The 24,773-nt window shown below is 50.6% G+C and overlaps 9 protein-coding genes across 9 annotated transcripts; 6 read left to right on the top strand and 3 right to left on the bottom strand.

The window, feature by feature from the left end:
- The first annotated feature begins 336 nt into the window (after positions 1-336).
- Positions 337-1,789, top strand: F4807DRAFT_434675 (uncharacterized protein). The gene is made up of 2 exons (XM_047998818.1): positions 337-766; positions 826-1,789. The coding sequence occupies exons 1-2, from the start codon at positions 407-409 to the stop codon at positions 1,345-1,347; spliced, it is 882 nt and encodes a 293-aa protein (XP_047851978.1). The 5' UTR covers positions 337-406; the 3' UTR covers positions 1,348-1,789.
- Positions 1,790-2,708: 919 nt separating this feature from the next.
- Positions 2,709-5,377, top strand: F4807DRAFT_178852 (uncharacterized protein). The gene is made up of 2 exons (XM_047993548.1): positions 2,709-2,963; positions 3,054-5,377. Exons 1-2 carry the CDS (start codon positions 2,884-2,886, stop codon positions 5,128-5,130), a joined length of 2,157 nt encoding a protein of 718 aa, XP_047851977.1. The 5' UTR covers positions 2,709-2,883; the 3' UTR covers positions 5,131-5,377.
- F4807DRAFT_178907 (uncharacterized protein) lies at positions 5,092-6,498 on the top strand. Its single transcript, XM_047993549.1, has one exon. It carries the CDS (start codon positions 5,337-5,339, stop codon positions 6,156-6,158), a length of 822 nt encoding a protein of 273 aa, XP_047851976.1. The 5' UTR covers positions 5,092-5,336; the 3' UTR covers positions 6,159-6,498.
- On the top strand, positions 6,263-8,015 carry F4807DRAFT_178758 (uncharacterized protein). Its single transcript, XM_047993547.1, has 2 exons — positions 6,263-6,729; positions 6,789-8,015. The coding sequence occupies exons 1-2, from the start codon at positions 6,367-6,369 to the stop codon at positions 7,434-7,436; spliced, it is 1,011 nt and encodes a 336-aa protein (XP_047851975.1). The 5' UTR covers positions 6,263-6,366; the 3' UTR covers positions 7,437-8,015.
- Positions 8,016-8,918: 903 nt separating this feature from the next.
- On the top strand, positions 8,919-10,490 carry F4807DRAFT_452832 (MFS general substrate transporter; the record flags this gene model as incomplete). The annotated part of the gene is made up of 2 exons (XM_048000378.1): positions 8,919-9,228; positions 9,310-10,490. The coding sequence occupies 2 exons, from the start codon at positions 8,919-8,921 to the stop codon at positions 10,488-10,490; spliced, it is 1,491 nt and encodes a 496-aa protein (XP_047851974.1).
- Positions 10,491-11,740: 1,250 nt separating this feature from the next.
- On the bottom strand, positions 11,741-13,812 carry F4807DRAFT_178629 (uncharacterized protein). Its single transcript, XM_047993545.1, has 2 exons — positions 13,174-13,812; positions 11,741-13,119 (listed from the first exon to the last, which is right to left on the bottom strand). Exons 1-2 carry the CDS (start codon positions 13,503-13,505, stop codon positions 11,958-11,960), a joined length of 1,494 nt encoding a protein of 497 aa, XP_047851973.1. The 5' UTR covers positions 13,506-13,812; the 3' UTR covers positions 11,741-11,957.
- F4807DRAFT_178637 (uncharacterized protein) lies at positions 13,660-15,607 on the bottom strand. The gene is made up of 3 exons (XM_047993546.1): positions 14,132-15,607; positions 13,938-14,070; positions 13,660-13,813 (listed from the first exon to the last, which is right to left on the bottom strand). The coding sequence occupies exons 1-2, from the start codon at positions 15,404-15,406 to the stop codon at positions 13,939-13,941; spliced, it is 1,407 nt and encodes a 468-aa protein (XP_047851972.1). The 5' UTR covers positions 15,407-15,607; the 3' UTR covers positions 13,660-13,813; position 13,938.
- Positions 15,608-16,221: 614 nt separating this feature from the next.
- Positions 16,222-19,890, top strand: F4807DRAFT_178626 (Nrap protein). Its single transcript, XM_047993544.1, has 2 exons — positions 16,222-16,575; positions 16,638-19,890. The coding sequence occupies exons 1-2, from the start codon at positions 16,333-16,335 to the stop codon at positions 19,680-19,682; spliced, it is 3,288 nt and encodes a 1,095-aa protein (XP_047851971.1). The 5' UTR covers positions 16,222-16,332; the 3' UTR covers positions 19,683-19,890.
- A 144-nt stretch (positions 19,891-20,034) lies between these two features.
- F4807DRAFT_434657 (uncharacterized protein) lies at positions 20,035-23,073 on the bottom strand. The gene is made up of 4 exons (XM_047998817.1): positions 22,241-23,073; positions 21,968-22,169; positions 20,794-21,899; positions 20,035-20,734 (listed from the first exon to the last, which is right to left on the bottom strand). Exons 1-4 carry the CDS (start codon positions 22,651-22,653, stop codon positions 20,539-20,541), a joined length of 1,917 nt encoding a protein of 638 aa, XP_047851970.1. The 5' UTR covers positions 22,654-23,073; the 3' UTR covers positions 20,035-20,538.
- Positions 23,074-24,773: the final 1,700 nt, after the last annotated feature.

Genomic DNA, 24,773 nt, shown 5'->3' with positions numbered 1-24,773 from the left:
GGCGTTTCGGAGGGCGGATTGCGCGGGCGCAAGAGGCTTGAGTTCTATTGAGGGTAGATACATCCAACTCTGTATACGTGAGGCTTCGCTTATAGGATTGCTGTGCCTTAACAACTTAATGGCTTCTCCAATCTGACTTGCATAATATGAGACTCAAGATACGTGAACTCGTCATCTCGTAGACACGTCGTTGAGGAGCTGAGGTAGATCAATGTAGCATGTACCTGCATTAGTAAAGTGGGTCAGTGCGGAAGCGTTTGCTGGGCTTGTTATCGATAAGATCACTATCGTCCCGCAGCGCCAGCTTACTACATTTCTCAAGGACCCGTGGATATGAGAGCCGACAACTCTCCACGTATCTAGGCAACCACCTCATTCACGCTTCCTAACTTCAATCAACGATGATATGGACTCTCAAAATCGCCTTCCCAGACTTATGCGACCGTTAGAACGGCCTGTATCCTATGTATCACGAGCGTTAATCGCAGCCTCGTATCCTTTACGGGGCATCTATTACTATTTACGCCATCCGGCATATTATCCTCTATTCGCCAGTCGACTAATTCCGCTCTCCATCATCTCGTTCCTAGTTTACGTCATCCTCTTCACCTTCGCATTTCTGCCTCAATATGCGTTCTTAGCTCTATTTCATGGCTGGGGCGCGTGGATAAACGCGGTGGTTTTAGTTCTAGGCGAAGGTCTCGTCATTATCCAAGGCTTGTTCGAGGGCTTCTTTGTTGATGAATGCCGCGTGGATGTCTTCGATGTTAGTCAAACTTATACAAATATTCGATCGTAAACTAAATACTAACGTTTACCTACTAGGCGACCCTCTTGGATAATGGCCTCGAAAGCCTCGTTGCGCCGCACCGACTCCTGTTCCCAGACGCAGCCAACTCTGTCAAGAAGCTCGGCAAGCCGACTAGCGCTGCCGTGTATCAACCGTGGAGTTTAGTCCAGATCGTCGAGCTAATCGTGTTTTTGCCTCTCAACCTGATCCCCTACGTTGGGACTCCCGCCTTCATCATAATTACCGGTGCTCGGTTGGGAACATTTGCGCACTACAGGTGGTTCGATCTGAGGGGTTTGACGAAAAAGGAGCGCAAGAACGAGATTAGAAGTAGGATGTGGGAATACACCTGGTTTGGCACCATAGCGATGTTGCTCGAGCTTGTGCCCATCCTGTCTCTCTTCTTTCTGCTAACTTCAACGACGGGCGCTGCGTTATGGACGGTTAAGCTCGAAAAGCAGGCGAGGGGACTATCTCTTCCTACTGCCACTCCAGTCAATCCGCAGGAACATGACCCTGATGAGCCTCCGCCACCATACGTGGATAATCCCGTATGATTATGTAACACCGGGCTGAATTGACGATTGATGAATTACGTACTCAAGTTCAATTTTTGGATACTGAAGATCTGGATCAGAGAGTATTGAAGTATGGCACGTGTTTGGTATTTTTAGCAGACATTCAACCTCCGTTCGAGTCTACCTTCTTGCTTTCCTCCCTGACGCCATAGAACTACATTGATAACGATATCTTCCTGGACAACATAATGAGAGATGATTCAATGTTCCGCCATATGCATTCAGAGCAAGTTCCTATTCAAGAGTATTGATACGACGATCTACACCTGGAACTATGGGGAATTCCACTTATGTTTATGTATACATCAACGTATTCTAGGTATGTAGCCGAGCAAACGGGAGAAGCAATTCATATGCATCAGTTGATCTAGAGAACAATTAGGGACGTGATAAGATGTGGTGTTATCTGGGATTTCTGCCTCATTTATTGCATCATCCATATATTCGTTCATATAACCTAACAGCTTGATCAGGGGCGGAGCTATCTCCTAGTAGAAGCTCTTATTTTAGCTCCTCTCCCCTTCCTCTTTCTGTTCACGAAGCACCTGAGTCAGGTACCAAAAATCAGCAGCATCGACTCGAAGGCTTCAAGGTTCATTGACGTGTTGTCAAACAAGAGATCCCAAGGATGGGAAGTAACATTGAACGAGCACAACATGAATGGGATCATACTTTGATCATAAAGTTTCTGCCAAAAAGAAGCATCTCTCCAGTCCACCTATATTCTGGTAAGTGCCAGCCGTTCTCTCCACGTCATAGTCGTACGACACAAACGTGAGCTTGAGGTGCTACTTACAAAAGCACTCACCCGTACTTACCTCTTATGCTCCATTTTATATCCGCTCCTGTCGTCTATGTGACTATATCTAGGAAGGTACTAACAGAAAGTGGTCTATCTGCTTTGGGGACCTCATACCTGTAGGAGATAACAACATGGTATAGGAGCCGCTCGCATAGCACAACTCGAAATACGCTCAAGATCCCCAATTGCAATATATGGCTTCGGATTTAATCATGATTTCTACATGGGAGTACCTGCGGGTTTCCGCCAACCATCGAGATCCTATTCCTACAAGTACTACCTCAAGTGCTCTTGCGCGCAGTAGTTGGATAAACATGGGGGAAGGAGTAGAGGAAAACAAACTCATTGAACATGTACGATGACAGAATATTCGGTCTTGAAGCGTCGTAACTACCTTGTCAAGTATACTATATGCTATGATCATTTACACGATGTAAACCCTAAACTCCTCGGTGCCTTCCATCCCATTACCACGCACAAACGAAAACTCATTCGATGTTGAGCAGGAAGGCACAACAGAAGCAGTGTTTCAGAGAAAATTTTCCCTCCAGTCTCATACTCTCATCCCAATTCTCTCAATCTCTTGTTTTCTCATCTTCTTCTAATCTTTCTCTACCTTCTCTCATCACCTTGTTTCTACCAACTATTGTCATTCATTAGCCGCTATTACACCCACCTAGTCAGCATAATCTGGACTGCAGGTTATACCAACGATGCGAGTCAACGCCCTTCCGGGCGTCCTAGGGGCCCTTGGGCTCGTGGGATCTACCATGGCCCAACAGTACGGCAACGGGTGAGTGATTGATTTTTAGGCTAATTGAGGAGTTCAATCAACTCCCTATCCTTTTTGTCTCTCTTTGGCAACACTGACATGTCCTGTCAGACATTCAACCGCTGGAAGCGGAAGCGGAAGTGGAAACGGCAACGGTAACGGCAACGGAGGCGGGAATGGAGGTGGGAATGGAGCCGAAACCTGCCCTCTTCACGAGACTACTACTGTCTCTGTCACTATCACCCCAGCTGTTTTGCCCACTGTTGTCTCTACTGTCATTTCTACTGTTGTTTCTACCGTTGCTCCAGGATCTGGCCAAGGTGGCGGATCCGGCCAAGGTGTCCCTGGTGGCTTTGGTTCAAGTTCCGGTGCTTTCCAGCCTACTACATCACCGGTCGCGTGGAAACCATCTAGGACACTCACTATCCCATGCAGCACTGTATCTTCTGGTAATGTTCCCTGGTCCACTGATTTCCTCACTATCACTCTTCCTCCTGCTGGTGATCCCGGCTCTTCAACTGCTCTTTTCACATACACCATCGTGAGCCCTAACAACGGTTGGCCATCATCTGCCAATGGTCCGGGCAATGGTGGCGCTGGAGGCCAAGGTAGCCAACCTACAGGTGTCTCAGCTAGTTACCCCGGTCCAGGTCCGTTTGGTATCTCCTCTTCACCCAGCCAATACCCCGAGACTGAGACTGTCCCAGCTGGAGGCAATGCAGGAGGCAATGCAGGCAATGGAGGAAATTCTCCCTTTGGTACCATGACAATCACAGCTCCTGGAACGTCGCCAAGTGGTGCTGGGACCGGCCAAGGTGGGCAAAATGAGCCAGGAAGCTCTGAGACCATTGTTGTTGTGTGGCCCTCGGGGACTTCAGGAGGTTCTGCAGGTTCAGGTTCGGGTTCACAGGGCGGCGGACCTAACGGAGGATCGAATGGTGGACCCAACGGCGGTTCAAACGGTGGACCCAATGGTGGCTCAAACGGCGGACCAAACGGTGGTTCAAATGGTGGACCAGGTGGCGCAGGGAACCCACAGACAGCCGGTACTACTACTCCCTGTGAATCTACTAGTATTCCCGGTGGCTCAGGATCGCAAGGTGGTCCAGGTGGCCAAGGAATTTCCGAAGTCACTGTTTGGCCTGCACCATCACAAGCCGGTAGCGGTCCCGGAGGCGCTGGCCAAGGAGGCCCAGGCGGGCAGAGTGTCCCTCAAACGATCACATTGACTGCACCAGCTGCGACTGGACCAGGAGGATCAGGGGGCTCTGGACCCGGAGGTGCTGGAAGTCCAGGTAATCCAGGTAGTCAGACCGGGCTTCAAACCATCACTGTGACTGCACCGAACGGATTACCAAGCAACCCCGCCGGCAGCTCTGGAGGTCCCGGGGGTTCTGGGAATCCTGGAGATCCTGACAATGGAAATCCCGGCAATGGAAGTCCTGGCAACGGTTCACCTGGCAATGGATCCCCTGGCAACGGATCTCCTGGGAACGGGGGCGCTGGTGGACAAGGCAACCCTCAAACGATCACTGTGACAGCTCCAGGGGGGTCATCCGGCAATCCCGAATCTTCGCCATGCCCAGAGGGAAGCGGGGTCGGCAGCAATCCTGGAAGCGGTGCTGGAGGTGCTGGCGCCCAGAGTGTCCCTCAGACAATCACCGTGACGGCGCCACAGGGGTCTGCAAGCAACCCTGCTGGTAGCTCTGGAGGTTCTGGCAACGGAGGTCCTGGTAGTGGGGGTTCTGGTAATGGTGGTCCTGGAAATGGAGGTTCCGGAAGTGGAGGTCCTGGCGGTTCTGGGAATGGAAGCCCAGGAGGTTCGGCGAGTAACAGTCCCATCTATACCGTCACTCTAACAGCACCAGGAGGGTCACCAAACAACCCGAACAACAACCCCAACAGTTCGCCATGCCCAGAGGAACCTACTACCCTTGTCCTGACAGTCACCGGCACTGGCCTTACTCCCGGCGCCCCCGAGACGATCACTTTTACGGCACCAGGCGCATACCCAAGCGACTCTGCAGGCGGACCTGGAGGAGCCGGAGGCCCCGGTGGACAAGGTATCCCTCACACCGTGACTGTGACAGCACCAGGACAGTCGGCAGGCAATGGCGCCGGACCGGGAGGTGCTGGGGGAGCAGGAGGTAAGAGTATCATTCACTATTTAGCCAGAATACCACGCTAACAACTCAGGTCCTTCAAACGTCTCAGGTGGGCCAGGTGGTGCAGGTGGTCAGGGTGTTCCTCAGACTGTCACGGTGGCAGGACCAGGTCAATCAGCGGGCAACCCCGGAGGCTCGCAGGGTCAGGGCGCAACTCCATGCCCGGAGAGTGGATCAGGCTCAGGCTCAGGCTCATATCCGGGTACCGTCACTGTCACCGGCGCCAACAATGGACCAGGCGGGGCCAACGGAGGTAGCGGTTTCTCGCCAACAGCGGTCACCATCACTGTTCTCGGAAACCCGTCTGGAGTACCTGGAAGCAACGGAGGCGGCAACGGTGGTAACGGAGGTCCCAATGGAAACCCCAATGGCAACCCCAATAGCGACCCCAATGGCAACGGCAATGGGGGCAACGGCAATGGGGGCAACGGAGGAGGTCAGCTGCCAACGCACACCGTGTCGGCTCCCGGAATCCCAGAGGGACCCAATGGCGGCGGCAATGGAGCTGGCTTTTCGTCACCGCTGGCTACCGCGACAGGTTCGGGAAATCCTGGGGGACAAGGAGGTAACAACGGAGGCAATGGAGGCAATAACGGTGGCAATGGAGGTAACAATGGTGGCAATGGGCCCAACAACGGGGGCAGCGGGCCCAACAACGGGGGTAGCGGACCCAACAATGGAGGCAACAATGGAGGTGGTGCCTTCGAGCCAACTGTCACCGTGTACATCCCTCAGGGCGCATCGGCAGGACCCAACGGCGGTGCAGGAGGGCAAGGTCTCTCGTCGCCTAACGGCGCTGGGCAAGGTGCCGCCACTCCAGGTGGCTACGGAGGAAACCCTGCCGGACAGCAATCCGTCGGCTCTGGTTCTGGCGCAGGATCTGGTCAAGGATCTGGCTCTGGTTCTGGCGCTGGCCAAGGTCAAGGCAGTGGTTCTGGCGCGGGAATTCTTACTGACTCTCCCCCAGCTGGTGGATATGGGGGTAGCCATCCAACACCTCAATCCGGAGCTGGCGCTGGCGCTGGACAAGGTCTACCGACACATACAGTGACTATTCCTTTAGTAACCCCGACTGCAACAGGTAAGGTTATGTCCATTGTCCATTTGTGAGATAGTACAACTAACTCTTGTGTCATGTAGTGGCTCAGCTCCAAAGCGGCTCAACTCCATGCGATCAGTCAGGAGCTCTACCAACTGGCGGCGTGCCAAGCAGTGGATGGAATGCAACTCCCACTGAACCTTCGGTCTCTCTTCCACCCATGCCCAGTCTGCCACCACCTGTTTCGCAAGCACCGGCAGAGACACCTACTGAGGTTGCGACTCAATACCCGACCGGTACTGTAGGATGTTTATCAATGACCACGCTGACTATGGCTTCGAGAACGTTTTCATGGTGTGCTCAAGTCGCGACAGGTGGAACGGGACCGGACGCCACATCAACTCCTTCTGGAGAATATGCTTTCTCTGCTCGAGACAACGTCGAGTTACCTGGTCCATCCACCTGGTCGACTGTCTTGCGATCATCCAGCTCAGTTTCTCGATCTCAATCGTCCACCAACAGCGAGAGTCCCTCGCCATCTGCTTGCGGCAACCGAGCCGATGTGGGTGATTTCACGTTTACCGTAAGTATCGAAGCTCATACCAATAAGACTTCCCTTACGGCAGCTGACATTATCGCTAGTTCGATGACCTTCCACCTCTCGGATCTGGATCAGACCCCAATGTTGGACCGATGCCCTTATTCAGCCCATACCACCGATTCTACTTCTCTTCGGGATTTGCTGTTCTTCCTCCACCCCCCGCACCCTATGACCCTTCCTCCGGCAAGCTGATGATTCAGTTTACACCCCCGTCTCTGTCGAACATGTCTGGTCCTGATGCGCCAGCACAGATCAGCGTCGGGCCCCAGACGTCCTCAGATTGTTTCCCTTTCAACTTCAACGGCTTCAGCCTCGGGTGCAACTCCACGGATTCACCATGTTCCTTCAATTTCACGGGAATGCGTTACGATGAACAGGTCCAGAAGGAGACGGAAGTGGTCTGGCTGACAATTGAAGTCCCCGCGTGCCCTTCGATGAGCCACTGCAAGCTTCTCCCAATCGAGTTCACTGGTTTCGAGCAATTGACATCAGTCATGATCAGCCTGAAGGTGGATGGCAAGCCCAAGACTTGGTGGGCAGACGACCTCGCTCTCGGATGGTCCGACAACCAGTGCGAGAAGGCTGTGTGCCGGTCTAAGGTGCGCGACTCTGTTCGCAAGCGTGATGGGACTTCTAGCATCCGACGGGTGATATCGAGACCATTGGATTTTGCATTGTTCCGTGGTTGAACTACAGCGCCAGCATGCCGTAGGTAGGAATCACGTTGCTGAGTATCTGACCTAATTTGCTCCTTGTCAGGAAGTTTGCTTGAGATGTAATAGGGGGCCCATTATAGAAGGGGTTATTGCCTCTGTCTACGGGATAATAGGTATATGGGAGGAGATTGAAGAGATGAAGTCCAACATGATGGCGATTTTGGTCGATCGACTGTGCTAATGTACCATTACGACTTAATTAACTACAAGAGATCGTAGAAATGTCACTAGACATATTTGCCTACAGAGAGAATCAAAGTCTTAATTGTGTTTCATTCTCATGACATGTCAACGTATACACATCTGACCAAATGGCAAGCGATCCACCTTGAACGAAAGATAGGAGATCGGGAGACCTATCTAGGTAGTGAGCATGGACCGAATAACCGAATTCTAGCGATATCGGAGAAAGCCAATATCTATAAAGGCATTTATCAGCAAAGCGCACATAAGTCTAGGTACAGCCTGAGTTCAACATTTTATATGCGCCTGGGTAAGTACCTGGGGATATTTTTGAGCCTCTAACCATCCATACCTAGTCCATTCATCAATCTCCTTGTCAAGTATCGCTGAACCAGGTGTGGGGCGCCCGCACCCTGTGCCTGTAAGGAGGTTTCGGGAATAACGTACCGTTAGTAGATGGGTGTAGGATTATCTCCATTGGTCATTCCGCGCAAATAAGAACACAGTTATATAGAGCGGCGAAGGAAGCTCTGTCGCTGACAAAACATGTTGACTCAGGATGAAAGAATCCCCGGAATACAGATTTAAATATCTATGATCTGAAGCTAAGACATTTGGATGTGAGCCAAGGGCGAAGTGACCGGTGATAATACTAGAGCTTACTTTTCGCCTTCCCGCATTTTCCACACCGGCCAATATGACGAGAAGCGATGGTTGGTTTCTATAGGTTGTACACGGACTGCCATACTTACGCCCTATTGTCTACAATCAATATATTATACACTGACAAACACATCGTCTTGCCCCGCTTTATAACCATTGGATCTATATTGCCTAGGTAGGTAAGTTTCCACTCGAGCTGCGGATTGCCCAATAGGCGACAGATATCATAGGCCAGGGAGCAGAAATGTAATATGTAAATGTAACGAGACTTTTTTTTCTTTTGCCTTCGCCAGACCTATTGACCCAGTCGTCGCAAGATTTTGACGTCTCTTTGACTCACCTATAATTAGCTCCCGTTCCTCTCATGCTTGTTGTGGATAAGAGCTAACAAAGCTTATAAGAAGAAACCGCTTGAACTACTTGATAAACATCCGAGGACGGCTTGCGGGTCTGATCTGGATTTGACTCATCTGGAAATTTTGACTAATTAGAAAAAACAGTTATTGTTTATATTTTGGACCTTGAACAACAAAGAAAGGTACCAATAACCGAATTCAAGTGAATACCGCTTCATTGGTCAATTGGCAAACCATTCGGGTTCCCAAGACAATGCCGCCTTCTACCTCGTCTAGCGATGGCGACAGCGAGCTCCCAATAGACATAGAGAAACAAGATGACCATGTTCATCCTCACAGTCAATGTGAGAAGGGCTGTCCGAGTCGACAGAATGATAATGAGCAAGACGGTGACAGTCCCGCAGAGACGACAGAGGATTGGCAGATACCAACTGAGCCTGCCCTCGACACGGAAGCCGATGGCGTGACCGGGACATTAAACCGAGTGCTGAGTCGGATATCGACGAAATCGAGCTGGAACCCCGGGCCACCACCGGACGGAGGCCGAGTTGCTTGGCTAGCCTGTAAGTTCTCCTTTTCTCACCCACTCACTAACCTTCAAACCACTATCGCGTGTTAGCGCTTACTAACGACCAAAAATTCAGGTCTCTGCGGGCATTTAGCCATAATGAACACGTGGGGCTTCATAAACTCCTTCGGCGTCTTCCAAACCTACTACGTCTCGACCCTGGGCCGGGCCCAGTCGGACATATCGTGGATCGGCTCGATCCAAGTCTTCCTGACCTTCTTCATCGGGACCTTCACGGGGCGCATGACGGACGCGGGTTTCTTCCGCCCGGTCCTCATCATAGGCACCGTGTTCATGACGGTCGGCATCTTCACGACGTCCGCGGCGACGCAGTACTGGCACCTGCTCCTCTCGCAGGGCCTATGCATGGGCCTCGGGTCGGGCTTCATCTTCTGCCCGGCCATCAGCACCGTCGCGACCTACTTCAGCAAGAAGCGGTCCCTCGCGATCGGCATAGCGGCCTGCGGCTCCGTGTCCGGCGGCCTGATCTTCCCGGCCATGGCGCGCCAGCTGCTGCCCTCCGTGGGCTTCGGCTGGGCCGTCCGCGCCATCGGGTTCGTGCAGCTCGCGACGCTAGGCTTCGCCATCTTCTTCATGAAGTCGCGGCTGCCGCCGCGTCGCGCCGGCTCCCTCGTCGAGTGGCCCGCCTTCCGCGAGCTCGAGTACGCCTTCTACGCGGCCGCCATCTTCTTCAACTTCTGGGGCGTCTACTTCGCCTTCTACTACCTCGCCGCCTTCAGCCGGTCGGCCCTCCTCATGACTCCCAGCCTGAGCTACACCGAGTCCCTCAACCTGGTGCTGATCTTGAACGGTATAGGGATCGTGGGACGCCTCTTGCCGAACCATTTGGCGGATAAGGTCGGGCCGCTGAATATGATGATTCCGACGTGCTTCGCGTGCGGCGTGTGCTTGCTCGCGTGGATGGCGGTGCGGACGCCGGCGCAGCTGTATGGCTGGACGTCTATTTATGGGATTGCTGCCGGGTCGCTGCAGAGCTTGTTTCCGGCTGGTTTGAGTAGTCTGACGACGGACCTGCGGAAGCAGGGGACGCGGATGGGGATGGTGTTCACGATTGTGAGTTTTGCGGTGCTAACCGGGAATCCGATTGCGGGCGCGATTATTGGTGCGATGGATGGGAAGTACTATGGTGCGCAGGGGTTTACGGGCGCGTGTTTGATTGTTGGCATGGGGTTCTTGATCGCGGCGAGGGTGGTGAGGATGAGAAAGACGGGGCAGGGGTGGAAGGTCAAGATTTAGGGGCTGTGCATTCTGGGAGTTTACTAAGACCTACCTAGAAAAGGGGTGGATGGTGAGTATGGGAGATTGATACGTGTGAGTGCTATGTAATGTCAGAATGTGGAGGGTGATGAAGATAAAGATGAAGATGATGAAGATAAAGATGAAGATGATGAAGATAAAGATGAAGATGATGAAGATAAAGATGAAGATGATGATGATGAAAAGGGGAGATGACACTATGAGTTATGAGACGAGCACATCGAAAAGATAAAAGCGTGACGATATGGAAATCGAGGTCTTATTTGGGATATTAAACATGTATATAGGTTTACAAGCATATAAATGGTAATATATAGTATTTATCACGAAAAGGGATTCCACTTTTTCATCTTCAAACGCCTAGGCTTTGACAAGAAATAGGAAGTACAGCGTTGACTGAAGTTCTCGATTGCAACATTGGGGGAGAAGATCGCGTCATTTTATATGGATAATGTAGGTAAGCACTTGGATATAGATGGAGTCAGCATAAACTCAGTTAATTGCCATTGGGTTAGGTAGATAGGTACTAAAAGCTGACTCTATCCCGTGTAAGAGTTGTTGCTGTAGAGCTTCTGGTGAAGTCGAAGAAATTCCCTAACAAGAGATTTGGAATCGGTATCGTGAATGTCGTAAGGATCTTGACACTTCAAGAGGTTACCTGGCCTGTGGGCGACGGAGGTTAAGTAGAGAGTCAGGGGTGGAGAACTACAAGATGGCTAGCAATCACGTCAAATTTGCTCGGTTTCATCATTTCCATTATTTTGCATTAATCCCAAGCTACCTAATGTGATCCTAGTGACGAGCCGGATTGCAGCACTTGGCGAGAGAAATGCCAGTTGAAATGCTCGCCTTTGCTGACAATATTGACGAATTTGCATATCCGTCTACGGATTCGTGTCGATTAATACGCCTGTAAGATTGTACCAAATTCGTGCTACTGGTATTCAGGATTCGTACCATTATCTACACATCGTGTTAGCTATTGGTTCATGAAGGGTGGTTGGGATTGGCTTACCGACAGATTTCCATGGTCTTGCTTCGAAAGCTGTGCTTAATAGCTCTGAAACATGGGCATTTTAAATCCCAATGCTCTGGGGGCCTACCTAGTAGATTAGAGTGGGATGTGTTACAGTTCCGTGCTGGCTTCATTGCCATAGCTCGTTTGACTGATCAATACCGAGTATCCTAGTTGGAAAAAGGGACCCAACTGAAGATCATAAACTTCCTTGCGTGGTAGAATCAGTGTGCTCCATGTTAGGTAGACCAAGGCTATCCCAGTCCACCTCACCTTTATGAAAAGAGGCGACTGATCAAATGTTATCCCCCTGTGCAACTCGCGATTCATCTGTATGCAGTTGGGAAAATACAGATGAAAAGGAGAAGAATGGGTAAGAAAAGGGAGGAAAATAAGTTCATTTGAGGTCTCTCTTCAAACATGAAAAGTTCCTAAAGGTCACTCAGGTCAAAGAATCTCTGCTTCTTAGTCAATTTTCGTGGAGGACCTGGATGACTCGGTTTTTTAGGAGCTGGAGAAGGAGTGGGATCGGCAGGGGAAGCCGGTCTCTTCTTCGACGGCTGTTCGATCGCTCGCGTAAAGGTGCAATGAGACTGGAACTTGCCACGCTTGTCCGTGTCCTCGAAGTCCCCTATGTTAAGCTCGATGTAGGGTCGCGGCGGGATGAGGTTGTCGTCGATAACAAAGGACTCTCGGGGATCGTGCATACCTTGCTCCACCAGATCCTTGTTTCCAGTCAATCGACCGATGTGACAGTAAAGCATATATCCCCAAACCCAGCGTCCAGTTCGATCACCGGCTTTTCCCTGCTTGAGATAATAATTAAAGTCATAGGTCTGATATTTGTCAGGCAATATGCTTTCCCTTAGACGGGCAGCCTCTTCGTCATCAACAATCCTTTCGACGACGGCTGAGAAGAGTTCCAACTCGCGAAGCAGGTCGTTATCGACACCGGAGTCCCAATATGCCATAAGACTGTAAGCCTTGCTGGTATCTCCGTAAATTGACGACGTAGAGAGCGATTCGATGATCTCGGAGATTGATTCAAGCAGAGTCCAACCCCATTGATAGGACATCATCTTCCACGAGGGACCAGCGGCGGCATCCCGCCAATCGTTCTTCAGGCCGGCGACGTCGTAGACACGAAGAGAAGGGAATCTGTCCAGATAACTAAGAGTGCGACGAGTGGTAAAATAGTCGCCCCAAATTCTCAAGACGCGGAGGAGGGGGAAGGCATCCTTGGTGATAGCCCACTGTCTGAGGACAGAGTCATTAACTCGAGGGAAATTGGATGCATCCTGCAGAGGACGTGGCTGTACGATCTCGAGCACGCCAAGGTTCTTGAGCTTCGTCAACGACAAGAGTTCGTGGTTCTCGAAGCAGACTTCATTACCGGCAAGAGTAAGGTGGACGATGAAGTCGAAAGGTTTACTCATGAGCGGCTTCGTGAAATTGCTAAACGGGCTACCTGCGAGCTTCAAAGTCTGATGAAACTTGTAGACGTCTTTGGGCAAATCCCACTTTCCCTCGCTCGTCCGCTGGTGGTAGCTGAGGAGCCCGGAGAGGATCATGAACGAGTGCAGTGGCATTCGCCTAACAAATACAAAATTAGCGAGAAGTGGGCATAATAAGAGCTGAAATGCTTACTTGTAATCATTAACCATTTCCACCCAGATGAGAAGGAGTATATGAGGCGGGACGGGCTCGAGGTGATGAAATTCCAGAAGGTGAGTATTGCGTGCGACGACCGTGACCAACATATCAATAAAGCTGCGAGCACCCTTCGTTTTGGAGATAAAAGATCCTTCCTCGGATTCGAGCACACCCTCGCGTTCCCAACCGATATTTCGCGGTAAGCTCTGCAGCTTTGATGTGAATTCTCGATAGGTTTGGCCGGTCTGGGGGTCGTAGTGATGCGATGCATTGGACGAGCTGCCAGCGGAGCCACCCGGCCGGCCAATCGACGAGTGGGAAGCCATGTTCCCAGAACGCGAGTAAATAACTTAGTGGTATGTTCTAAGAAGAAAATGAAGACGGAGAAAATACCATTGCGCGCCAAGGTTTATGTGACCTTGAGAGGCAGCGATGGTGAAGAGGAAGAGAGGGAGAGTTGAGATTTACCTAAGGTGATTCAGGTGTAAATAAAAATCAATAATCCCGGTAGGAGGCTTGGATCCCCACCCTAGCCGTAAAGCTACGAACAATCCTCATATTGGAAGATCAAGTTTAGGGTCGACGACGGGGAGAACTGCATACCCTTGGGAATAAATAGGCATTTCTCTTATGTCTAGAAAGGGAGACGATTAGAGGAAGCAACTCATATTTAAGTTACCAAAAATTCATATTATATACAGCCGTCGAGACGTCGAAACGTTGATTTTACATAAAGGGCGGTATCATCATCACCTTACCTCACAACATGGGCTTCAGGTCTTTGGCGACGTGGAACGGAGCCTCTGTCTTGCTCTTTATCTCATCCACAGTTACGCCGTCCGCAATCTCGATCAACGTGAGGCCGTGAGCAAAATCGACGTCAAAAACACCCTTCAAAGAATAGATTAGCAGATATAAAAGGCAATGATATGTGGATGAGTTAGTCACGTACCAGCTCTGTAATAATTCTTGAGACGCAAGCCCGGCCTGTTAAGGGGAAAGCACACTGCTTCACGATCTTCGGGTTACCCTTCTTGTCTGTGTGTTCCATTGTGATGACAACCTTTGTCGAGCTCGGGTTGCTGACCAAATCCATCGCTCCGCCAAAACCCTTGACTTTTCCAGGTAACATCCAGTTGGCAAGGTCACCTGTAGCGCTGACCTGCATCGCTCCGAGAATTGTGAGGTTGATACGACCGCTCCGGATCATACCAAAACTCTCCTCGCTGCCGAATACTGCGGCGCCTGGCTTCAGAGTAACAGTCTCCTTTCCAGCGTTGATCAGGTCGGCGTCCTCCTCACCCTGCCGCGGATAAGGACCAAGACCCAAGATACCATTCTCAGACTGCAGTTGGACCTCGACCTCGGGGCCAACGAATCCAGGTGCGAGCATGGGCATTCCAATTCCAAGGTTGGCATACATGCCATTCTTGAACTCCTTAGCTGCTCTGCGAACAATTCGCTCTCTCTTGGCTGCCGTGTCACCCGAGCCTAGCGCCTTCTTCGCATCCGCGTCCCCGTCGTCCTTCGCCCACGTAAACTTTTCAATGTTCTTCTCTGTGGTGCTTTGGATAACCCTCTTAACATAAATACCCGGTAAATGGATGGCTTCGGGCGAAATTTCACCAGGTTCAACGATGTGTTCAGCTTCGACAATAGTTACCTTGGCATTTCTACCCATGGCACCGTTGAAGTTGTTGGCAGCGAGACGGAATTGGCAGTTTCCGAGTTTATCCGCCTTGTACGCCTTCACGAAGGCGTAGTCTCCGGCGATGGCGTGCTCAAGAAGGTATGATTTGCCGTTGAAGACTTTGACGTCCTTCGGATACGAGAACACGTCGGGAGTTCCGTCTTTCTTGTTTTTCAAAGGAAGCTCGCCAGTCTGCACCACTGTGCCAAAAGCCGCGGGGGTATAGAAGGCCGGAATGCCTTTGCCGCCAGCGGCACAACGCTCAGCCAGTGTACCTTGAGGTGTAAGCTCCAGCTCGACCTCGCCTGTTAGATACATCGATTCGAAAGTCTTATTTTCGCCGATGTAACTGGCGATCATCTTCTTAATCTGCTTGGTCTTAAGCAACTGGCCCAACCCGGAAGAATCGGTACCGGCATTGTTTGAAACTGCCGTGATGCCCGTAATCTCGGGCTTCTTGATGACCTCGTTAATTAAGGTATCGGGAACACCGCAGAGACCGAAACCACCACATAGTAAAGTCGAACCCGGCTTCATGTCCTTCAATGCCTCGGCGGCAGACGGATATACCTTGTTGATCTCGGCCCGCCTGGATGTGGCCGAGAAGGCCCTTGCGAGTATTCTGGCATGCTACAATGGTAATGAGAATTAATATTTGGATCTGGTTGCTATTCACCTACATTTGAGCCATACCGAGAGTATGCTCTCAGAGTTCTCATACACAGTGCTGCGGATGACATGGCGACGCACTTGATTCGGCGTTGAGTGAGTTTGGACGATTAATTTTCAATTCGAATATCTTTAAAAAGAAGCATAACAGAACTGGTATCATCAGAATTGCACGTGTATTAAGGAACTACATTTGGATTTTACTCCAGGCATCACAAAGGAAAGGACATCCGAATTGATATTCATAGCCAAGGAAGGTAGTGAAGAGCTACTAAATCCACTCTCCGCGCTCGGGATCTCCATCGGGAAGACTGTCGGCTAAGAAAGGAAGCTCAACTGGTTTACCTAAGCAATATTTGGGGTAAATTAGAAGCCGTAGCTTGATGTCTGGGCAACTGCCGCTTATGTTTACTTTCTGTTTCGGAAAGCGACGGTAGTAAACTTAGATCTTATTTGTGAATTATGTAATCGCATGAAAATCAACTCGGCAAATGAAATGACAGAACGGGACATGGATTGTAAAGCGGCTCCAGCTTTTCGGTAAACGAGGGGCACCCGAGGAAAACTCAACCTGATTGGGTAGCCAACTTAGTTACTAAGCCGTATTATAGCAGGGGTCCTTATCGATACCATGACTTGGACTTTTTTTTTCTTGAACATTTGAGACATTCGCACCCGGAACTGGAGCATTGACTGACCTGTCAATAAACATCACGAGAAGCTGACACAACACGTTAAATGCGACGAGATCCATGTATTGGAAATTTCACCCCTAGTACGCCTTGAAAGCAATAATGGATTCGAATGCAGCAAAACGACGAAAAATAGACCACGGAAATGGAGGTCCGGCTTTCGAAGTCGCCAGTACAACCGCTTCGTCGATGGGTGCTTCAGGCGCGAGCGCATTTGTCTTAGAGACGGAAGAGCTGTTGAACGAAGTCAAGTATGACTATGACAAAGCTTCCGCCAGCGTCCAAGATACCTTGCGACGGTTCAAGGACATAATCGAAGCTTCAGAACCTCATGATCCACATCCTGTAAGTGCAACTTTATGCCAATCGCGAAGTCTACAACATCTAACCTGGCTGACTATTTCTAGATTGGTGATTTATCGGCAAAGTTCGAGAAGGCCAACCGAATTACGATCCCTTACCCTGATCCCAAACCAGCGAAAGATTCACCTTATAAGCTCTCCTTCGAGACGCCGGCTCAGATCAATGTTGTAGGAAGCTGGATTCTGAAGACCAACATCAAATCTCAGTCGGATTTGGCCATCGACATGATTGTTGTTATGCCTACATCCATATTCCAAGAGAAAGACTACTTGAATATGAGATATTTCTACAAGAGGGCATACTACTTGGCTTATATAACCTCATCTCTTCGTCAGGCACTGGATCCTACTATGGAATTCTCCTTCGACCATTTACATGGCAACATGTTATTACCTGTACTTATTGCTCAACCGAAGGATAAGTCAACTCCGCCAATACGTGTTATCCCGTGCGCTCCAGAGGGTTACTTTCCAACAGCAAAACTTACCGCTAGCAGCAACGCCATCAGACAAGGCAATTCCGAGACTGATGAGACCAAAGCAGCTACGCCTTTTTATAACACAACCCTCAAGGCCGAAAGCCAATTCACATCATATTTGAGACTACTTCACAAAGCCGCCAACTCATGTCCTGCTTTCAAAGATGCATGTGTTCTAGGACGTATATGGTTGCAGCAGCGAGGATTCAGTGGTAGCATTCGCGGTGGCGGCTTTGGTCATTTCGAATGGGCAGTTCTGGTGGCTCTCCTTTTGCAAGGGGGTGGTCGGAAAGGAGAAGCAGTTCTCTCACCTTCGCTGCACAGCACCCAGTTATTCAAGGCTACTCTGCAATATATCGTTTCGGCAAACTTGCAAAAAAAGCTCTTAGTCATTGGCAAAGACGCCCCTGAGTCGGAAACTTATCGTCAGATCATGCCAGCTATTTATGATGCCGCCCGCGGTATAAATGTCCTTTACAAAATGTCACCATGGTCTACGGCAATGTTGGTGGAACAGGCCAAATGGTCCCTTTCGGCGATCAACGATAGCCCGCTTGATCAATTTGAACCCCTGTTCATTATCAAAGCCGACCAACCTCTACAGATGTTTGACGTACTGTTAAGCGTCGATATCCCCATAGCAAAAGAAGGAATTGAATCGGTTGATCGTAAGGGGTTCGTTTCAGAATTCAGCGTCAAGTTATACAAAACATTGAAACGGGCTCTTGGCGAACGCGCGCAGTTAATTCATATCTATACACCAGAGACAGTGCCATGGTCCATTTCCACTTCAATGCCGAAGGAAAAGAGGAACAGCCTCCTTGTTGGTATTGTTATTGATCCTCTAAAAGCATCGCAGAGCCGTGAATATGGCCCCCCTTACGAACAAAAGCAGGAAGCAGCTAAGTTCCGCGACTTCTGGGGTAAAAAGGCAGATCTCTGGCAATTTCCTGACGGCAACATTGTCGAGAGTCTGGATTGGTCGGAATTTTCCTACCTGGGTTTTGCGGGCATATGTGAGGGTATTATACGGTACATCCTGAATTCACGGCTTCAGTTGGAAGATAGTAACCTTGAATTCCACTGGCGAGACATTCCCAAGATTATGGCATTCACTCCTTCGGACAAGCTGGGCTTCGACTCGGCAAGACAAGCATTCGAGGTTGTTGAACGAGACATCCGTGACCTACAAGACCTTCCCCTGCATGTGAAGCAAATAGCTCCTATCTGCTCAGACCTACGGCGAACATCGCTCAACATGCCGGAGTTCAACTTCAGGCAACCACTCTTACACCCAATGGAGATTGTGATTTCTTTCGAAGTTTCCGGAAAATGGCCGGAGAACCTTGCCGCTATCCAAAGAGCCAAAATTGCTTTCCTACTGAAGATTGGGAGTTCTTTAGAAGCACTTAAGGAAGAAGTCCAAACGCACCTTGGACTCGAAAATGCCACCCGCGATGATGAGAACTTGGCATTCCTAGATATTGTCTACGAGAATGGCGCTTCTTTCAGGCTTCGGGTACACAGCGACCTTGAAGAATCGCTTCTCGACAGAAAGACGAAAGACCAGACAGTTGAACGACACGTCCGTACGGAAGCAGCCGATCTACTCGCCAAATATAGACGGATGTATACAAACCTACCACTCCACAACCAAACCATATCCACCTTCTGCACCCGATTTCCCGCATTATCATCTTCCATACGTCTCACTAAGCATTGGTTCAACTCTCACATGCTCTCCTGCCACTACGGCGAGGAGCTCATAGAGCTATTTGTCCTCCAAGCATTCCTCAAGCCGTACCCGTGGCAAACCCCCAGCAGCGCAATGACCGGGTTCCTCCGAACGATGCTCATGCTATCACGCTGGGACTGGCGCGACGAACCCCTCGTCGTCGACTCAGCAGACTCGCTCTCGACGTCGCAGCGTCTCGAGATCGGCACGCGGCTCGAGGCGTGGCGCAAGATCGACCCCAACATGAACCGCACCGTGCTCTTCGTCGCGACCTCGCACGACGTCTCCGGCATCGCGTACACGCTGCACGGGCCGACGCGCGTCGTCGCGACCCGGATGACCAGCCTCGCGCGCTCGGCCTGCAAGGCCGTGAGGGAAAAGGGCGTCGACCTCAACGTAAGAACCCTGTTCCAGTCCCAGCGCCGCGACTACGACGTCCTGCTGCACCTGTCCCCGAAGGTCCTTAAGAGCATCGTCGCCCGGGACAGTAGCGACGGCGGGTCTAGGCGTTCACGGTTCAAGAACCTGGACGCTGGAGGAGGGGGTAATGGGAAGGGGAAGGCGGCGCTGCTGCCGCTCGCGGAACACCCCGCGCGCGTGCTGCTCAGGCGTCTGAACGAGCTGTACGATGCGCCGCTGCTGTTCTTCCACGGCGCGCCGGACGACGCCGTGATCGCGGCGCTGTGGAATCCGCTCCTGCACCGCCGCGCGTTCAGCGTGCACGCGCCGTGCTCGATGAAGCTTATGCGCGAGAAGGGCAAGGAGGGCGAGGGCGCGGGGTTGTTCGAGGTTAATCGGGATGCGATTCTGGCGGAGATCGCGAGGATCGGCGGGGATGTTATTGAGAAGATTGAGGTTAAGGAGGATTTTGCTTGAGGTTTTCTAAGCTGTGGCTAGCTAGGACTGCGTGAGCGGGTTGGGAAAGGGGGCTGATATAGCTAATGGGATGGATGTATATAAGGTACGGAAAAGGAAGGGTGCAGATACTCGGTTTGAAGCTTGTATAAAAATTTCTATGGAAATGAGCTATATGAGCGTGGTAATGAGAATAATGGCAATGCTAAACCGGGCGTGTCGTGCTGTGTCATTGTAGCAATGGCCTACGTGATCATGATTCCTAACTCTTCGCATTTTTGCGTCTCTATTCCTTATAGTCGAGGAAATGTATATGTAGTCGAATTTGCGTTCCACGTCACTCTTCCACTTCCATAATTAATTCAGGCATTATACCAGGTTTACACACGTAAACAAGAGTTTAAGCAGGAGGTGATCAAGTAACGCCAAGTTTACCAATCAATTTAGCATCCAACAGTGCACACAGCTGAAAAACATTAAATCCATAACGCAAATTCGAATATCAGAAAGTGGTGTATAATATTCGTTGAAGGAACTATTAATTAAAAGTCATATACTACATCGATTCATACCGACGTCCCCATCAGCCCAGCTAAAGCTCTCGAAGACACCAAGTCAAACGAAGGGCCCGAAAAAAGGTCCAAAGCGTAGAGTAATTATAGGTAAAAGTGAAGCAATTAGGTAAAGACTAGGAGAAAACATAACCGTAACCATAGCGGAGAGTGTCGTAGAAGTCATTAAAAAGGCCATCTCTTATGATGGAGTAAGTGTAGGTAGTGTACAGGAGCAAATAGAATAAACGTAGGTAGGTAGTAGGTTATTACAAGGGGAATAAACGATATAAACGCGATTGAGGAAGAAGAGGCCGCTCCTTAGCTTAGTCCTCGGGGAACATCTCCCTCAGATTACTAACGAAGACGCCGTTCTCGGCATCCCATCGCTTGAAGAACTTGCCGGCCATGGGCATTAGGTCCTTGATCTCCAGGGGTAGAACCTCCGGGCCGCCGCGCAGCTTGACCACTTCGATGTTCTCCTCGGCGATAACGTGGTGATCCGAGCCATCCGTGCCGACCCTATACACGTTGTTAGCAAAACCCCTCCACACCCGTACATATATGAGGGAATAACTTACATGCATCGATAAAACGGCTGACTATACGTCGACCAAGGCCTCTGGCTCGGCGAAAGGGGATTATCGTCCCAAGTCGACGCGCCCTCGACCGTCCACCCGAGGATAATCCCATGGTACTCATAGCGCTTATGTTTGAAAACCTGGCCGACGCGATACTTAACCTTGGTCCCGTCGGCCAGCGCGCTCCTGCGCCTCGGCGGTTTCCTCGACGCATCCACGCGTCTGATCTCGCGGATCTGGTCACGCACCCGCTTCGAGGGAAGTTCCCCTTCGGTCTGCTGTCTGCGCGGCGGCGCGGCGAAGACGTCGTACATGGGACACACGTACTTCTCGACGAGCCAAGAGTCCTCGGGGAAGTACTCGTAGAAGTAAGTCCGTAAGTCGCCGACGTCCTGCTGCCAGTCCCAGCGGATCTCGTCGTTCTCCGGCAGCACGGGCACCATCATGATACTAGCCCATATCATGCTGTACAGCGCCGGCTGCAGGTTGCGAGCCCAGTCGCCGCGGTTGAGTTCGATCATCGGGATCAGCTGCGAGAGCGGGCGCTCGTTAGTGCGGAAGCTGGTGAAAGAGGCGCGGATGTTTTGCGCCGTGCGCATGACGATCAAGTCCGTGGCTGTAGGGTTCAGAAGGTTCTCGTGGTTGGTGTGGATGCCGAGTCGGGATAGGAAGTGGTGTATGTAATCCAGAGGAACTTCCTCGTCTGATCCGTAGGGGTCGAGGAACATTTTCTCCTGATGTTCCGACTGGTCAAGCGGGAGACGATACCCGTCCAACGAAATGCCTGGCGGCGATAGCACGGTGGCGTGGACGTGGTTGGGCAATGCACAGGGGTAGGATTCCATCCCAAGTCGCGATGCTATAGCGGAGTAGATCGCGGCGGATATGATTGGTAGCGACGGATGATGCTCGTCTCGAAGAGCTCTACCGATCAGACAATTGCGAAGATAACGGTATGTTTGCTCAGTCGGATCATTTAAACCTGTCATATTGTTTGAATGAAGCCACCGGGCTAATGCGATGGCTTTTTGTCGAGTTGTCATCTCATTGAGGTGTGCCTGAGTACTGCGGAATCGTGCAGTGATATCGTCCAACAGCTCAGTTATCTACCACGTAAGCACAACAAGGTCAGCGGTACAATTCAGGAGAGTGAGAATAAGGTATTTAAACCAACCTCGTCCAAATCACCCTCGTTATCATGGAGCATAAACATATCAAAGGCGCCGAGTGCGCGCTCAAGGCGCATGCCGCAGTTTAATCTTTCGCTATTCGGGGTATCTTCATCGATACGACGTGCTGCGTACTTCTGGTACTTGGCCCATTCTTCTATCGCGAGACTTCGATGTATACTGTCGAGGGCGGAGCAAGAATAGTATCTACAGTTCGTCCAATTGGTCCTATATTAGATACAGTAATTCCACGCGCCTAATAGGTTCCATATGCATACCTTCGCGCCAAAACGTCATCTACCGTATCGGGAACCCGACACTGAGTCAGGAGAAAGTCTTTCGCATCGTACCCGTACTGGCAGATCTCCTCTATCTTCTGCAAGCGAAGGACACGAGATTCGACGATGCCGTCGACAAGGCGCGCAATGCGAGCATTACGGCCGAGTCGCTGGAGGAAGAGGCCTCGCCAGTCGGTATCGCGTAAATTACCTCTGAGTCTGTCTTTGAAGTGATGACTCGATTGCCAGTACTTAAAACTGTGCTCACAATAAAACCTCCATAGGAGAGGTTCATGTGCGACTCGGTTGAATCGCTTGGAAAGCAATGCGATCTTAGTTAAAGTTTCCTCCGGTGATACGTAAAGAAGGATATGGTGGACGATCTCGTCCGGCAAGTCGTCGATAGATGCCATCTCTTCCTCCGGGATGTTAATCTGGTTGCGACGGGATTAAAGTTAGACAAGATAAAAGAGAATTTGAAGAGAAGAGGAAGTGAAAAGAAGAAATAGTGGTGGCGCAAAGGTTATCACCGAGACAAGAGTTTGCGCCGAGTTTAGTTAATATAGTATGTAGGGGGATAGAAAACTGATGCAAGTCAAGTCTCATGCGACCAACGGAGATGGGAGACGGGTAGACCTACGCACTACTGAGGTATGTAATGGGAATTTCAATGGGTCTGATACGTCAACAGTCACTTTTTAAAGTGGAGCACCATATTCTAGGCCATTTACAGAACCCTTGTCTTGAAGTCCCCCGCTCTTGACGATGAAAGAGGCTGGTCCTCAAGGTTCTCGCCTAGCGCGCTAATCCCGATTTTGTTTATCCCACGAAAAGTACGGGCCAATAAGTGCGCTAATACTAATCGGGATAAGCGGCAGTCGCTCGCTACCATCTGGTCACAAGCTCTAAAGTGTAAAAGCTCTGGGCAACTTTTGAAATATTGCTACCAAAGTAAACATTAGCGAAACGCGTCTTAGCAAGAACTCGACGTGTAATTGGTGGTGGATGGAAATCTCAAAAGACAAACAATTGCATTTCACCATTCAGCCCTCAATCATTCACTCTCTTATACATACACAATTCAACAGCCACCGTTACCGCCGATTAACTATTTTTTTTATCATCGCATGGTTAATCGAATTACACCGCCATCGTATCGCGATCTTCAATTCACCCGCCACTTGCACGGCATCATCCTCTTGAGGCCATCCCACCTCTCCCGCCGTCAAGATGGATACTCCTCGAACCAACCTGGGCAATGCCACCTATCTAAGTCAGGCACCGCCCGACTTCGACATGACACAAGAATCCTCTTTCCATTCTCCATCTAAAGATAACAACTTATTACAGCAGTTACGAAATGGCGGCGGCGTCAGTTTGCGAACACCGCGCGGTAATAACCGCGCACCTCTGGGCGACAAGAGAAATCTGCCCGCTGGAATTGGTGGTGCAGAATTTACGCCAATGCTCAAATCTGCAACAAGAAACAGCGCGCGTCGGTTCGGCAAGGAAAACACCAACGGCATGGCAACTCCTACCTTGGGGAAAATTAACGAAGACATGGACATGACGAATGTCCCTGTGGAGTCGTCATTGTTTGGCGCTTCCAGACGCGAATCATACCTCGAAGCCACACCACTACCCCAGGTCGAGAGCAGTAGCGTAGCATCCACACCGTTAGCCGTGGCCCCGCGACGAGGTGGCGACAAAGGTCCGTTGCAGGACGGGAATCAACTGTCGCTGAGAGAACAAGAGAATGTTATCGACAGGATCGAGAAGGAAAATTTCGGTCTCAAACTCAAAATTCACTTTCTCGAGGAGGCTCTGAGGAAGACTGGGCCTGGATTTAGTGAAGCCGCCCTCAAGGAGAACACGGAGCTCAAGGTCGACAAGGTGACAATGCAGAGGGAATTGCATAAATACAAGAAGCATCTGGCATCCGCAGAGAAGGACCTCGAGACGTACCAGCAACAAATCTTGGAAGTTCAAGAGAAGGCCAAAAAGAAGTATGCTGATCAAGGTCAGAAGGCTGAGATTGACGTATTACGACGGAGCCTGCAGGACAAGGATGCCGAGATAGAGGACCTCCAGAGGCAATTGCAGAGAGGAAACAGGGACCACGGCAAAATCGACGAGTTAAATGACGAGATAGGTGACCTCGAAGCAGATATACGCCAGAAAGACCGGGAAATCAACGACCGTGAGGAGGAAGTTGAGAAGTTGAGGAACGAGCTAGAAGAGGCCGATGAGAAATGGAAGTCGGCACAAAGCAAGATTGCCCAACTCGAGGCAAATGCACAACCGACCGAGGACATAGGGAAGATAGAGGAGTTACAGGAGAAGGTCCGCTCCCTGGAGTCAGATTTACGAGAGAAGGATCTGGATATCGACGACCTTAACGAAGAGCTAAACGATTTCGAAAAGAAGATGGCCCAGGAAACCGAAAAGTTGGAGTTCGCCCAGCAGAAGATATCCGAACTCCAAAGTAATGCCCGCTCAAGCGAAGAACTCGATAAGGCGAAAGGAACCATTG

This window comes from Annulohypoxylon truncatum, assembly GCF_022578515.1.
Source record: "Annulohypoxylon truncatum strain CBS 140777 unplaced genomic scaffold F4807scaffold_27, whole genome shotgun sequence".
NCBI classification, from domain to species: Eukaryota; Fungi; Ascomycota; class Sordariomycetes; order Xylariales; family Hypoxylaceae; genus Annulohypoxylon; species Annulohypoxylon truncatum.
This window is presented reverse-complemented; position numbering and strand designations above follow the sequence as displayed.